General features: G+C 54.7%; 1 protein-coding gene and 1 long non-coding RNA gene across 5 annotated transcripts in view; both read right to left on the reverse strand.

The window, feature by feature from the left end:
- LOC127922939 (NEDD4-binding protein 2-like) overlaps positions 1-12,761 on the reverse strand; it is a 24,357-nt gene extending 11,596 nt beyond the window's left edge. Inside the window, exons 1-4 of the mRNA XM_052506936.1 lie at positions 12,495-12,761; positions 10,378-10,496; positions 9,437-9,551; positions 6,464-6,655 (exon numbers count right to left, since the gene is read on the reverse strand). Coding sequence (XP_052362896.1) covers positions 6,464-6,655; positions 9,437-9,551; positions 10,378-10,496; positions 12,495-12,761 — 693 coding nt within the window. The remainder of the gene's footprint in view (positions 1-6,463; positions 6,656-9,436; positions 9,552-10,377; positions 10,497-12,494) is intronic.
- On the reverse strand, positions 7,124-8,844 carry LOC127922941 (uncharacterized). 4 transcript variants are annotated; one of them, XR_008112900.1, is made up of 4 exons: positions 8,753-8,844; positions 7,601-7,768; positions 7,475-7,558; positions 7,124-7,432 (listed from the first exon to the last, which is right to left on the reverse strand). It is a non-coding gene; the product is annotated as an uncharacterized LOC127922941 (long non-coding RNA). The 4 variants fall into 4 exon arrangements; XR_008112901.1 differs by lacking the exon at positions 8,753-8,844 and adding an exon at positions 8,183-8,244; XR_008112902.1 differs by lacking the exon at positions 8,753-8,844 and adding an exon at positions 7,841-7,896 and having other exon boundaries at positions 7,124-7,390.
- Positions 12,762-14,268: the final 1,507 nt, after the last annotated feature.

The following is a 14,268-nucleotide window of genomic DNA, read 5'->3' on the forward strand; positions in this document are numbered from 1 at the left end:
CGATACCATGGGGGGCTGTACCAAAACGATACCATGGGGGAGACTGTACCAAAACGATACCATGGGGAGACTGTACCAAAACGATACCATGGGGGGACTGTACCAAAACGATACCATGGGGGGACTGTACCAAAACGATACCATGGGGGGAGACTGTACCAAAACGATACCATGGGGGAGACTGTACCAAAACGATACCATGGGGGGGCTGTACCAAAACGATACCATGGGGGAGACTGTACCAAAACGATACCATGGGGGGACTGTACCAAAACGATACCATGGGGGCTGTACCAAAACGATACCATGGGGGGAGACTGTACCAAAACGATACCATGGGGGGGGGGGCTGTACCAAAACGATACCATGGGGGAGACTGTACCAAAACGATACCATGGGGGGAGACTGTACCAAAACGATACCATGGGGGGGGGAGACTGTACCAAAACGATACCATGGGGGGAGACTGTACCAAAACGATACCATGGGGGGAGACTGTACCAAAACGATACCATGGGGGAGACTGTACCAAAACGATACCATGGGGGGCTGTACCAAACGATACCATGGGGGGCTGTACCAAAACGATACCATGGGGGGACACTGTACCAAAACGATACCATGGGGGGACTGTACCAAAACGATACCATGGGGGGCTGTACCAAAACGATACCATGGGGGGCTGTACCAAAACGATACCATGGGGGAGACTGTACCAAAACGATACCATGGGGGGAGACTGTACCAAAACGATACCATGGGGGAGACTGTACCAAAACGATACCATGGGGAGACTGTACCAAAACGATACCATGGGGGAGACTGTACCAAAACGATACCATGGGGGAGACTGTGATTTTCAGGTTTTGGGTTTCTGACTCTGGGTCAGTAGATAAAGACCCCATCTGACTCTGGGTCAGTAGATAAAGGGCTTCATCTGACTCTGGGTCAGTAGATAAAGGGCTTCATCTGACTCTGGGTCAGTAGATAAAGGAGACCATCTGACTCTGGGTCAGTAGATAAAGGAGACCATCTGACTCTGGGTCAGTAGATAAAGGAGACCATCTGACTCTGGGTCAGTAGATAAAGGACCTCATCTGACTGGGTCAGTAGATAAAGGAGACCATCTGACTCTGGGTCAGTAGATAAAGGAGACCATCTGACTCTGGGTCAGTAGATAAAGGAGACCATCTGACTCTGGGTCAGTAGATAAAGGAGACCATCTGACTCTGGGTCAGTAGATAAAGGACCTCATCTGACTCTGGGTCAGTAGATAAAGGAGACCATCTGACTCTGGGTCAGTAGATAAAGGAGACCATCTGACTCTGGGTCAGCAGACAAAGGAGACCATCTGACTCTGGGTCAGTAGATGCCTGTAACCCCCACCTGTTGTCCATAGTAGGAAGCTACACCTCTGCGTCCCTGTCTGTAACCCCCCACCTGTTGTCCATAGTAGGAAGCTACACCTCTGCGTCCCTGTCTGTAGCCCCCCCCACCCACCTGTTGTCCATAGTAGGAAGCTAGACCTCTGCGTCCCTGTCTGTAACCCCCCACCCACCTGCTGTCCATAGTAGGAAGCTACACCTCTGCGTCCCTGTCTGTAACCCCCCACCCACCTGTTGTCCATAGTAGGAAGCTACACCTCTGCGTCCCTGTCTGTAACCCCCCCCACCTGTTGTCCATAGTAGGAAGCTACACCTCTGCGTCCCTGTCTGTAACCCCCCACCTGTTGTCCATAGTAGGAAGCTACACCTCTGCGTCCCTGTCTGTAACCCCCCCACCCAACCCACCTGTTGTCCATAGTAGGAAGCTACACCTCTGCGTCCCTGTCTGTAACCCCCCACCCACCTGTTCTCCATAGTAGGAAGCTACACCTCTGCGTCCCTGTCTGTAACCCCCCCCACCCACCTGTTGTCCATAGTAGGAAGCTACATCTTTGCGTCCCTGTCTGTAACCCCCCACCCACCCACCTGTTGTCCATAGTAGGAAGCTACACCTCTGCGTCCCTGTCTGTAACCCCCCCCCACCCACCTGTTGTCCATAGTAGGAAGCTATACCTCTGCGTCCCTGTCTGTAACCCCCCCCACCTGTTCTCCATAGTAGGAAGCTACACCTCTGCGTCCCTGTCTGTAACCCCCACCTGTTGTCCATAGTAGGAAGCTACACCTCTGCGTCCCTGTCTGTAACCCCCCCACCTGTTGTCCATAGTAGGAAGCTACACCTCTGCGTCCCTGTCTGTAACCCCCCACCCACCTGTTGTCCATAGTAGGAAGCTACACCTCTGCGTCCCTGTCTGTAACCCCCCACCTGTTGTCCATAGTAGGAAGCTACACCTCTGCGTCCCTGTCTGTAACCCCCCCCACCCACCTGTTGTCCATAGTAGGAAGCTACACCTCTGCGTCCCTGTCTGTAACCCCCCCCACCTGTTGTCCATAGTAGGAAGCTATACCTCTGCGTCCCTGTCTGTAACCCCCCACCTGTTCTCCATAGTAGGAAGCTACACCTCTGCGTCCCTGTCTGTAACCCCCCACCTGTTGTCCATAGTAGGAAGCTACACCTCTGCGTCCCTGTCTGTAACCCCCCACCTGTTGTCCATAGTAGGAAGCTACACCTCTGCGTCCCTGTCTGTAACCCCCCACCCACCCACCTGTTGTCCATAGTAGGAAGCTACACCTCTGCGTCCCTGTCTGTAACCCCCCCACCTGTTGTCCATAGTGGGAAGCTACACCTCTGCGTCCCTGTCTGTAACCCCCCACCCACCTGTTGTCCATAGTAGGAAGCTACACCTCTGCGTCCCTGTCTGTAACCCCCCACCCACCTGTTGTCCATAGTAGGAAGCTACACCTCTGCGTCCCTGTCTGTAACCCCCCACCCACCTGTTGTCCATAGTAGGAAGCTACACCTCTGCGTCCCTGTCTGTAACCCCCCACCCACCTGTTGTCCATAGTAGGAAGCTACACCTCTGCGTCCCTGTCTGTAAGCCCCCCACCCACCTGTTGCCCATAGTAGGAAGCTACACCTCTGCGTCCCTGTCTGTAACCCCCCCCCACCTGTTGTCCAGTAGGAAGCTACACCTCTGCGTCCCTGTCTGTAAGCCCCCCACCCACCTGTTGCCCATAGTAGGAAGCTACACCTCTGCGTCCCTGTCTGTAACCCCCCACCCACCTGTTGTCCATAGTAGGAAGCTACACCTCTGCGTCCCTGTCTGTAACCCCCCACCCACCTGTTGTCCATAGTAGGAAGCTACACCTCTGCGTCCCTGTCTGTAACCCCCCACCCACCTGTTGTCCATAGTAGGAAGCTACACCTCTGCGTCCCTGTCTGTAACCCCCCACCTGTTGTCCATAGTAGGAAGCTACACCTCTGCGTCCCTGTCTGTAACCCCCCACCCACCTGTTGTCCATAGTAGGAAGCTACACCTCTGCGTCCCTGTCTGTAACCCCCCACCTGTTGTCCATAGTAGGAAGCTACACCTCTGCGTCCCTGTCTGTAACCCCCCCACCTGTTGTCCATAGTAGGAAGCTACACCTCTGCGTCCCTGTCTGTAACCCCCCCACCCACCTGTTGTCCATAGTAGGAAGCTACACCTCTGCGTCCCTGTCTGTAACCCCCCACCCACCTGTTCTCCATAGTAGGAAGCTACACCTCTGCGTCCCTGTCTGTAACCCCCCCACCCACCTGTTGTCCATAGTAGGAAGCTACACCTCTGCGTCCCTGTCTGTAACCCCCCCCACCTGTTGTCCATAGTAGGAAGCTACACCTCTGCGTCCCTGTCTGTAACCCCCACCTGTTGTCCATAGTAGGAAGCTACACCTCTGCGTCCCTGTCTGTAACCCCCCACCCACCTGTTGTCCATAGTAGGAAGCTACACCTCTGCGTCCCTGTCTGTAACCCCCCACCCACCTGTTGTCCATAGTAGGAAGCTACACCTCTGCGTCCCTGTCTGTAACCCCCCACCCACCTGTTGTCCACAGTAGGAAGCTACACCTCTGCGTCCCTGTCTGTAACCCCCCACCACCTGTTGTCCATAGTAGGAAGCTACACCTCTGCGTCCCTGTCTGTAACCCCCACCTGTTGTCCATAGTAGGAAGCTACACCTCTGCGTCCCTGTCTGTAACCCCCCACCCACCTGTTGTCCATAGTAGGAAGCTACACCTCTGCGTCCCTGTCTGTAACCCCCCACCCACCTGTTGTCCATAGTAGGAAGCTACACCTCTGCGTCCCTGTCTGTAACCCCCCCACCTGTTGTCCATAGTAGGAAGCTACACCTCTGCGTCCCTGTCTGTAACCCCCCACCCACATGTTGTCCATAGTAGGAAGCTACACCTCTGCGTCCCTGTCTGTAACCCCCCACCTGTTGTCCATAGTAGGAAGCCACACCTCTGCGTCCCTGTCTGTAACCCCCCACCCACCTGTTGTCCATAGTAGGAAGCCACACCTCTGCGTCCCTGTCTGTAACCCCCCACCCACCTGTTGTCCATAGTAGGAAGCTACACCTCTGCGTCCCTGTCTGTAACCCCCCACCTGTTGTCCATAGTAGGAAGCTCCACCTCTGCGTCCCTGTCTGTAACCCCCCCACCTGTTGTCCATAGTAGGAAGCTACACCTCTGCGCCCCTGTCTGTAACCCCCCACCCACCTGTTGTCCATAGTAGGAAGCCACACCTCTGCGTCCCTGTCTGTAACCCCCCACCTGTTGTCCATAGTAGGAAGCTACACCTCTGCGTCCCTGTCTGTAACCCCCCACCTGTTGTCCATAGTAGGAAGCCACACCTCTGCGTCCCTGTCTGTAACCCCCCACCCACCCACCTGTTGTCCATAGTAGGAAGCTACACCTCTGCGTCCCTGTCTGTAACCCCCCCACCCACCTGTTGTCCATAGTAGGAAGCTACACCTCTGCGTCCCTGTCTGTAACCCCCCACCCACCTGTTGTCCATAGTAGGAAGCTACACCTCTGCGTCCCTGTCTGTAACCCCCCACCCACCTGTTGTCCATAGTAGGAAGCTACACCTCTGCGTCCCTGTCTGTAACCCCCCCCCACCTGTTGTCCATAGTAGGAAGCTACACCTCTGCGTCCCTGTCTGTAACCCCCCCCACCCACCTGTTGTCCATAGTAGGAAGCTACACCTCTGCGTCCCTGTCTGTAACCCCCCCCCACCCACCTGTTGTCCATAGTGGGAAGCTACACCTCTGCGTCCCTGTCTGTAACCCCCCACCCACCTGTTGTCCATAGTAGGAAGCTACACCTCTGCTTCCCTGTCTGTAACCCCCCACCCACCTGTTGTCCATAGTAGGAAGCTACACCTCTGCTTCCCTGTCTGTAACCCCCCACCCACCTGTTCTCCATAGTAGGAAGCTACACCTCTGCGTCCCTGTCTGTAACCCCCCCACCCACCTGTTGTCCATAGTAGGAAGCTACATCTTTGCGTCCCTGCCTGTAACCCCCCCCACCCACCTGTTGTCCATAGTAGGAAGCTACACCTCTGCGTCCCTGTCTGTAACCCCCCCACCCACCTGTTGTCCATAGTGGGAAGCTACACCTCTGCGTCCCTGTCTGTAACCCCCCCCACCCACCTGTTGTCCATAGTAGGAAGCTATACCTCTGCGTCCCTGTCTGTAACCCCCCACCCACCTGTTGTCCATAGTGGGAAGCTACACCTCTGCGTCCCTGTCTGTAACCCCCCACCCACCTGTTGTCCATAGTAGGAAGCTACACCTCTGCGTCCCTGTCTGTAACCCCCCCCCCACCCACCTGTTGTCCATAGTAGGAAGCTATACCTCTGCGTCCCTGTCTGTAACCCCCCACCCCCCACCCACCTGTTGTCCATAGTAGGAAGCTACACCTCTGCGTCCCTGTCTGTAACCCCCCACCCACCTGTTGTCCATAGTAGGAAGCTACACCTCTGCGTCCCTGTCTGTAACCCCCCCCACCTGTTGTCCATAGTAGGAAGCTACACCTCTGCGTCCCTGTCTGTAACCCCCCACCCACCTGTTGTCCATAGTAGGAAGCTACATCTCTGCGTCCCTGTCTGTAGCCCCCCACCTGTTGTCCATAGTAGGAAGCTACACCTCTGCGTCCCTGTCTGTAACCCCCCCCACCCACCTGTTGTCCATAGTAGGAAGCTACACCTCTGCGTCCCTGTCTGTAACCCCCCACCCCCACCCACCTGTTGTCCATAGTAGGAAGCTACACCTCTGCGTCCCTGTCTGTAACCCCCCACCCACCTGTTGTCCATAGTAGGAAGCTACACCTCTGCGTCCCCGTCTGTAACCCCCCACCCACCTGTTGTCCATAGTAGGAAGCTACACCTCTGCGTCCCTGTCTGTAACCCCCCCCCCACCCACCTGTTGTCCATAGTAGGAAGCTACACCTCTGCGTCCCTGTCTGTAACCCCCCCACCTGTTGTCCATAGTAGGAAGCTACACCTCTGCGTCCCTGTCTGTAACCCCCCCCCCCACACCCACCTGTTGTCCATAGTAGGAAGCTACACCTCTGCGTCCCTGTCTGTAAGCCTCTGCAGCCTTGCTGAAGCTCTCCAGCTGTCTTCCTCTCTGGAGCCTGGCCTCGGCTCGGAAGTCTTCATACTCTGGGTCCTCCACATCCTGGTACTGAGAGAGGGATGGGGGAGGGGCCACTGGCGCTGCAGCTGCACGCTTCTGAGAGGGGGGAGGGGGAGAGAGGGGGTAGAGAGAGGGGGGAGAGAGGGGGGGTAGAGTGGGGGAGGTGGGGGGTAGAGAGGGGGAGGTGGGGGGTAGAGAGGGAGGGGGAGAGAGAGGGGAGGTGGGGGGTAGAGAGGGAGGTGGGGGGTAGAGAGGGGGAGGTGGGGGTAGAGAGAGGGGGGGGGGAGAGAGAGGGGGAGGTGGGGGGTAGAGAGGGAGGTGGGGGTAGAGAGGGAGGTGGGGGTAGAGAGGGGGAGGTGGGGGTAGAGAGGGGGAGGTGGGGGGTAGAGAGGGAGGGGGAGAGAGAGGGGGAGGTGGGGGTAGAGAGGGAGGTGGGGGTAGAGAGGGAGGTGGGGGTAGAGAGGGAGGTGGGGGGTAGAGAGGGAGGGGAGAGTAGAGATCAACTTTGCTGCTCCAATATATCAACTGCTACAACAGAACACCGACCAGGGTCTCCATCAACAACAGAACACCGACCAGGGTCTGAATCAACAACAGAACACCGACCAGGGTCTGAATCCACCCTCTGTCAACAACAGAACACCGACCAGGGTCTGAATCCACCTCTCTGTCAACAACAGAACACCGACCAGGGTCTGAATCCACCTCTCTGTCAACAACAGAACACCGACCAGGGTCTGAATCCACCTCTCTGTCAACAACAGAACACCGACCAGGGTCTGAATCCACCTCTCTGTCAACAACAGAACACCGACCAGGGTCTGAATCCACCTCTCTGTCAACAACAGAACACCGACCAGGGTCTGAATCCACCTCCCTGTCAACAACAGAACACCGACCAGGGTCTGAATCCACCACTCTGTCAACAACAGAACACCGACCAGGGTCTGAATCCACCACTCTGTCAACAACAGAACACCGACCAGGGTCTGAATCCACCTCTCCGTCAACAACAGAACACCGACCAGGGTCTGAATCCACCTCTCTGTCAACAACAGAACACCGACCAGGGTCTGAATCCACCTCTCTGTCAACAACAGAACACCGACCAGGGTCTGAATCCACCTCTCTGTCAACAACAGAACACCGACCAGGGTCTGAATCCACCTCTCTGTCAACAACAGAACACCGACCAGGGTCTGAATCCACCTCTCCGTCAACAACAGAACACCGACCAGGGTCTCCATCAACAACAGAACACCGACCAGGGTCTGAATCCACCTCTCTGTCAACAACAGAACACCGACCAGGGTCTGAATCCACCTCTCTGTCAACAACAGAACACCGACCAGGGTCTCCATCAACAACAGAACACCGACCAGGGTCTGAATCCACCTCTCCGTCAACAACAGAACACCGACCAGGGTCTCCATCAACAACAGAACACCGACCAGGGTCTGAATCCACCTCTCTGTCAACAACAGAACACCGACCAGGGTCTGAATCCACCTCTCCATCAACAACAGAACACCAACCAGGGTCTGAATCCACCTCTCTGTCAACAACAGAACACCGACCAGGGTCTGAATCAACAACAGAACACCAACCAGGGTCTGAATCCACCTCTCTGTCAACAACAGAACACCGACCAGGGTCTGAATCCACCACTCTGTCAACAACAGAACACCGACCAGGGTCTCCGTCAACAACAGAACACCGACCAGGGTCTGAATCCACCTCTCTGTCAACAACAGAACACCAACCAGGGTCTGAATCAACAACAGAACACCGACCAGGGTCTGAATCCACCTCTCTGTCAACAACAGAACACCGACCAGGGTCTGAATCCACCTCTCCGTCAACAACAGAACACCGACCAGGGTCTCCATCAACAACAGAACACCGACCAGGGTCTGAATCCACCTCTCTGTCAACAACAGAACACCGACCAGGGTCTGAATCCACCTCTCTGTCAACAACAGAACACCGACCAGGGTCTCCATCAACAACAGAACACCGACCAGGGTCTGAATCCACCTCTCCGTCAACAACAGAACACCGACCAGGGTCTCCATCAACAACAGAACACCGACCAGGGTCTGAATCCACCTCTCTGTCAACAACAGAACACCGACCAGGGTCTGAATCCACCTCTCCATCAACAACAGAACACCAACCAGGGTCTGAATCCACCTCTCTGTCAACAACAGAACACCGACCAGGGTCTGAATCCACCTCTCTGTCAACAACAGAACACCAACCAGGGTCTGAATCAACAACAGAACACCGACCAGGGTCTGAATCCACCTCTCTGTCAACAACAGAACACCGACCAGGGTCTGAATCCACCTCTCCATCGTGGATAAATGAGGAGGCAGGTGAGTGATGCTTGGAAGGGGAGGCAGGTGTGTGATGCTTGGAAGGGGAGGCAGCTGAGTGATGCCTGGAAGGGGAGGCAGGTGTGTGATGCTTGGAAGGGGAGGCAGCTGAGTGATGCCTGAAAGTGGAGGCAGGTGAGTGATGCTTGGAAGGGGAGGCAGGTGAGTGATGCCTGGAAGGGGAGGCAGGTGAGTGATGCTTGGAAGGGGAGGCAGGTGAGTGATGCTTGGAAGGGGAGGCAGGTGAGTGATGCTTGGAAGGGGAGGAAGGTTTTTTGATGCTTGGAAGGGGAGGCAGGTGAGAGATGCTTGGAAGGGGAGGAAGATTTTTTGATGCTTGGAAGGGGAGGCGGGTGAGAGATGCCTGAAAGGGGAGGCAGGTGAGTGATGCTTGGAAGGGGAGGCAGGTGAGTGATGCTTGGAAGGGGAGGCAGGTGAGTGATGCTTGGAGGGGGTGCTCCTTGCTGTGAGTACGGGGTGTGTGTGTATGTGTGTGTACCTTGTCTCGATCCTTGCTGTGAGTACGGGGGGTGTGCTCTGGGGCCACGACGTTTCTAACAGGGCCCTCGTCCAACATAGACCTCAGAAACTGCTCCGTCTGCACCAGACAGTAACTACACACACACACACACACACACACACACACACACACACACACACACACACACACACACACACACACACACACACACACACACACACACACACACAGATATATTAGCTATTATTCACATATGAAACACTAACACACCCCTACCCCGATTTTAAGTTTGTGTGTGTGTGTGTGTGTGTGTTTATGTGGTGTGTGTGTGTGTGTTTATGTGGTGTGTGTGTGTGTGTGTGTTTATGTGGTGGGTGTGTGTGTGTGTTTATGTGGTGTGTGTGTGTGTGTGTGTTTGTGTGTGTGTGTGTGTGTGTGTTTATGTGGTGTGTGTGTGTAATGTGTGTGTGTGTGTGTGTGTGTGTGTGTAATGTGTGTGTGTGTGTGTGTGTGTGTGTTTATGTGTGTGTGTGTAATGTGTGTGTGTGTGTGTGTGTGTGTGTGTGTGTGTGTGTGTGTGTGTGTGTGTTTATGTGGTGTGTGTGTGTGTGTCTGTGTGTGTTTATGTGGTGTGTGTGTGTGTGTGTGTGTGTGTGTGTGTGTGTGTGTGTGTAATGTGTGTGTGTGTGTGTGTGTGTGTAATGTGTGTAATGTGTGTGTGTGTGTGTGTGTGTGTGTGTGTGTGTGTGTGTGTGTGTGTGTGTGTGTTTATGTGGTGTGTGTGTGTAATGTGTGTAATGTGTGTGTGTGTGTGTGTGTGTGTGTGTGTGTGTGTGTGTGTGTGTGTGTGTGTGTGTGTGTGTGTGTGTGTGTGTGTCTGTGTGTCTGTGTGTGTGTGTGTGTGTGTGTGTGTGTGTGTGTGTGTGTGTGTGTGTGTGTGTGTGTGTGTGTATACTAACTTGTGATCTCTGAAGATGTCCTGTAGGAAGTGTCTGTCTATGCTGGGGAACAGGTCAAAGAGCTGAGTCTCCTTCATCATGGCAGCTCCATCTCTCCTGATAACACCACCTGGACCAGACTGAGGAGGAGGAGGAGAGAGACAGGTCAAAGAGCTGAGTCTCCATCTCTCCTGTTAACACCACCTGGACCAGACTGAGGAGGAGGAGGAGGAGAGAGACAGGTCAAAGAGCTGAGTCTCCATCTCTCCTGTTAACACCACCTGGACCAGACTGAGGAGGAGGAGAGAGAGACAGGTCAAAGAGCTGAGTCTCCATCTCTCCTGTTAACACCACCTGGACCAGACTGAGGAGGAGGAGGAGAGAGACAGGTCAGAGAGCTGAGTCTCCTTCATCATGGCAGCTCCATCTCTCCTGTTAACACCACCTGGACCAGACTGAGGAGGAGGAGAGAGACAGGTCAAAGAGCTGAGTCTCCATCTCTCCTGTTAACACCACCTGGACCAGACTGAGGAGGAGGAGGAGAGAGACAGGTCAAAGAGCTGAGTCTCCATCTCTCCTGTTAACACCACCTGGACCAGACTGAGGAGGAGGAGAGAGACAGGTCAAAGAGCTGAGTCTCCATCTCTCCTGTTAACACCACCTGGACCAGACTGAGGAGGAGAGAGAGAGACAGGTCAAAGAGCTGAGTCTCCATCTCTCCTGTTAACACCACCTGGACCAGACTGAGGAGGAGGAGGAGGAGAGACAGGTCAAAGAGCTGAGTCTCCATCTCTCCTGTTAACACCACCTGGACCAGACTGAGGAGGAGGAGGAGAGAGACAGGTCAAAGAGCTGAGTCTCCATCTCTCCTGTTAACACCACCTGGACCAGACTGAGGAAGAGGAGGAGAGAGACAGGTCAAAGAGCTGAGTCTCCATCTCTCCTGTTAACACCACCTGGACCAGACTGAGGAGGAGGAGAGACAGACAGGTCAAAGAGCTGAGTCTCCATCTCTCCTGTTAACACCACCTGGACCAGACTGAGGAGGAGGAGGAGAGAGACAGACAGGTCAGAGAGCTGAGTCTCCATCTCTCCTGATAACACCACCTGGACCAGACTGAGGAGGAGGAGGAGAGAGACAGACAGGTCAAAGAGCTGAGTCTCCATCTCTCCTGTTAACACCACCTGGACCAGACTGAGGAGGAGGAGGAGAGAGACAGGTCAAAGAGCTGAGTCTCCATCTCTCCTGTTAACACCACCTGGACCAGACTGAGGAAGAGGAGGAGAGAGACAGGTCAAAGAGCTGAGTCTCCATCTCTCCTGTTAACACCACCTGGACCAGACTGAGGAGGAGGAGGAGAGAGACAGGTCAGAGAGCTGAGTCTCCTTCATCATGGCAGCTCCATCTCTCCTGATAACACCACCTGGACCAGACTGAGGAGGAGGAGGAGAGAGACAGGTCAAAGAGCTGAGTCTCCATCTCTCCTGATAACACCACCTGGACCAGACTGAGGAGGAGGAGGAGAGAGACAGGTCAAAGAGCTGAGTCTCCATCTCTCCTGTTAACACCACCTGGACCAGACTGAGGAGGAGGAGGAGAGACAGACAGGTCAAAGAGCTGAGTCTCCATCTCTCCTGTTAACACCACCTGGACCAGACTGAGGAGGAGGAGAGATAGACAGGTCAAAGAGCTGAGTCTCCATCTCTCCTGTTAACACCACCTGGACCAGACTGAGGAGGAGGAGAGATAGACAGGTCAAAGAGCTGAGTCTCCATCTCTCCTGTTAACACCACCTGGACCAGACTGAGGAGGAGGAGAGAGACAGGTCAAATCAGAAGGTGATGCCAGTGTGTGTGTGTGTGTGTGTGTGTGTGTGTGTGTGTGTGTGTGTGTGTGTGTGTGTGTGTGTGTGTGTGTGTGTGTGTGTGTTTATATGCCAGTGTGTGTGTGTGTGTGTGTGTGTGTGTGTGTGTGTGTGTGTGTGTGTATATGCCAGTGTTTTGTGTGTGTGTGTATATATGCCAGTGTTTGTGTGTGTGTGTATATATGCCAGTGTGTGTGTGTGTGTGTGTGTGTGTGTGTGTGTGTGTGTGTGTGTGTGTGTGTGTGTGTATATATGCCAGTGTGTGTGTTTTACCCTCTCCATGTTCTCCTGTAGAGCCCGTTCTTCAGTCATGATGTCTCTGAGAGAGACATGAGGGCGGGACACACTCCAGTGGTCCAGGATTGGCAACTCATCCCGAGCCTCCGATTGGCCACTCGGAGACGCGAAGCCGTCTGGACCAATCAGGAAGTGAGCTGGGCGTGACCCGTCCCTGAGCCCGGTTTTGGCCGTCTGTGATTCGCCCCAGTGGACAGAGCCTGGTAAAACCAGGAAGTAGAGCAGGATAGAACAGGAAAACATGGGGAATGAAGTTTTGTAGTTTTGTAGTTTTGTAGTTTTTAGCATCACACTTTTAAACAAACTGCAACTTGCGAAAGCTTAACATATATCAATTCAACACGGATGATGTATCAGCAAATCTATATTATATCACAGTAAGACACAAAACTATTCAACAAATTAACAACAATGATTTGATGACCGTGAGGCCTTAGCCTTGTAACGTGTGTGTGTGTGTGTGTTACCTGGGTCAGTGGTGTGTGTGAGTGTGTGTGTGTGTGTGTGTGTGAGTGTGAGTTTACTCACTCTCTTGTAGTAGATGGTAGGAGAGTGCTGCTTGTCTCTGCTTCTCCTAGAAAGACAACCGCAGACTTAAAACACACACACACACACACACACACACACACACACACACACACACACACACACACACACACACCTGACCCGGGTAACACACACCCCACCTGACCCAGGTAACACACACACCCCACCTGACCCAGGTAACACACACACCCCACCTGACCCAGGTGACACACACACCCCACCTGACCCAGGTGACACACACACCCCACCTGACCCAGGTGACACACACACCCCACCAGACCCAGGTAACACACCCCACCTGACCCAGGTAACACACCCCACCTGACCCAGGTAACACACCCCACCTGACCCAGGTAACACACCCCACCTGACCCAGGTCACACACACCCCACCTGACCCAGGTCACACACACCCCACCTGACCCAGGTAACACATCCCACCTGACCCAGGTAACACACCCCAACTGACCCAGGTAACACACCCCACCTGACCCAGGTAACACACCCCACCTGACCCAGGTAACACACCCCACCTGACCCAGGTAACACACCCCACCTGACCCAGGTAACACACCCCACCTGACCCAGGTAACACACCCCACCTGACCCAGGTAACACACCCCACCTGACCCAGGTAACACACCCCACCTGACCCAGGTAACACACCCCACCTGACCCAGGTAACACACCCCACCTGACCCAGGTAACACACCCCACCTGACCCAGGTAACACACCCCACCTGACCCAGGTCACACACACCCCACCTGACCCAGGTCACACACACCCCACCTGACCCAGGTCACACACCCCACCTGACCCAGGTAACACACCCCACCTGACCCAGGTAACACATCCCACCTGACCCAGGTAACACACCCCACCTGACCCAGGTAACACCTCCCACCTGACCCAGGTAACACATCCCACCTGACCCAGGTAACACACCCCACCTGACCCAGGTAACACATCCCACCTGACCCAGGTAACACACCCCACCTGACCCAGGTCACACACACCCCCACCTGACCCAGGTAACACACCCCACCTGACCCAGGTAACACACCCCACCTGACGCAGGTGACACACCCACCTGACGCAGGTGACACACCCCACCTGACCCAGGTCACACACCCCACCTGACCCAGGTCACACACACCCCACCTGACCCAGGTAACACACCCCACCTGACCCAGGTAACACATCC

The sequence above is a fragment of the Oncorhynchus keta genome, unplaced genomic scaffold (genome assembly GCF_023373465.1).
Source record: "Oncorhynchus keta strain PuntledgeMale-10-30-2019 unplaced genomic scaffold, Oket_V2 Un_contig_27750_pilon_pilon, whole genome shotgun sequence".
In the NCBI taxonomy this organism is placed as follows: Eukaryota; Metazoa; Chordata; class Actinopteri; order Salmoniformes; family Salmonidae; genus Oncorhynchus; species Oncorhynchus keta.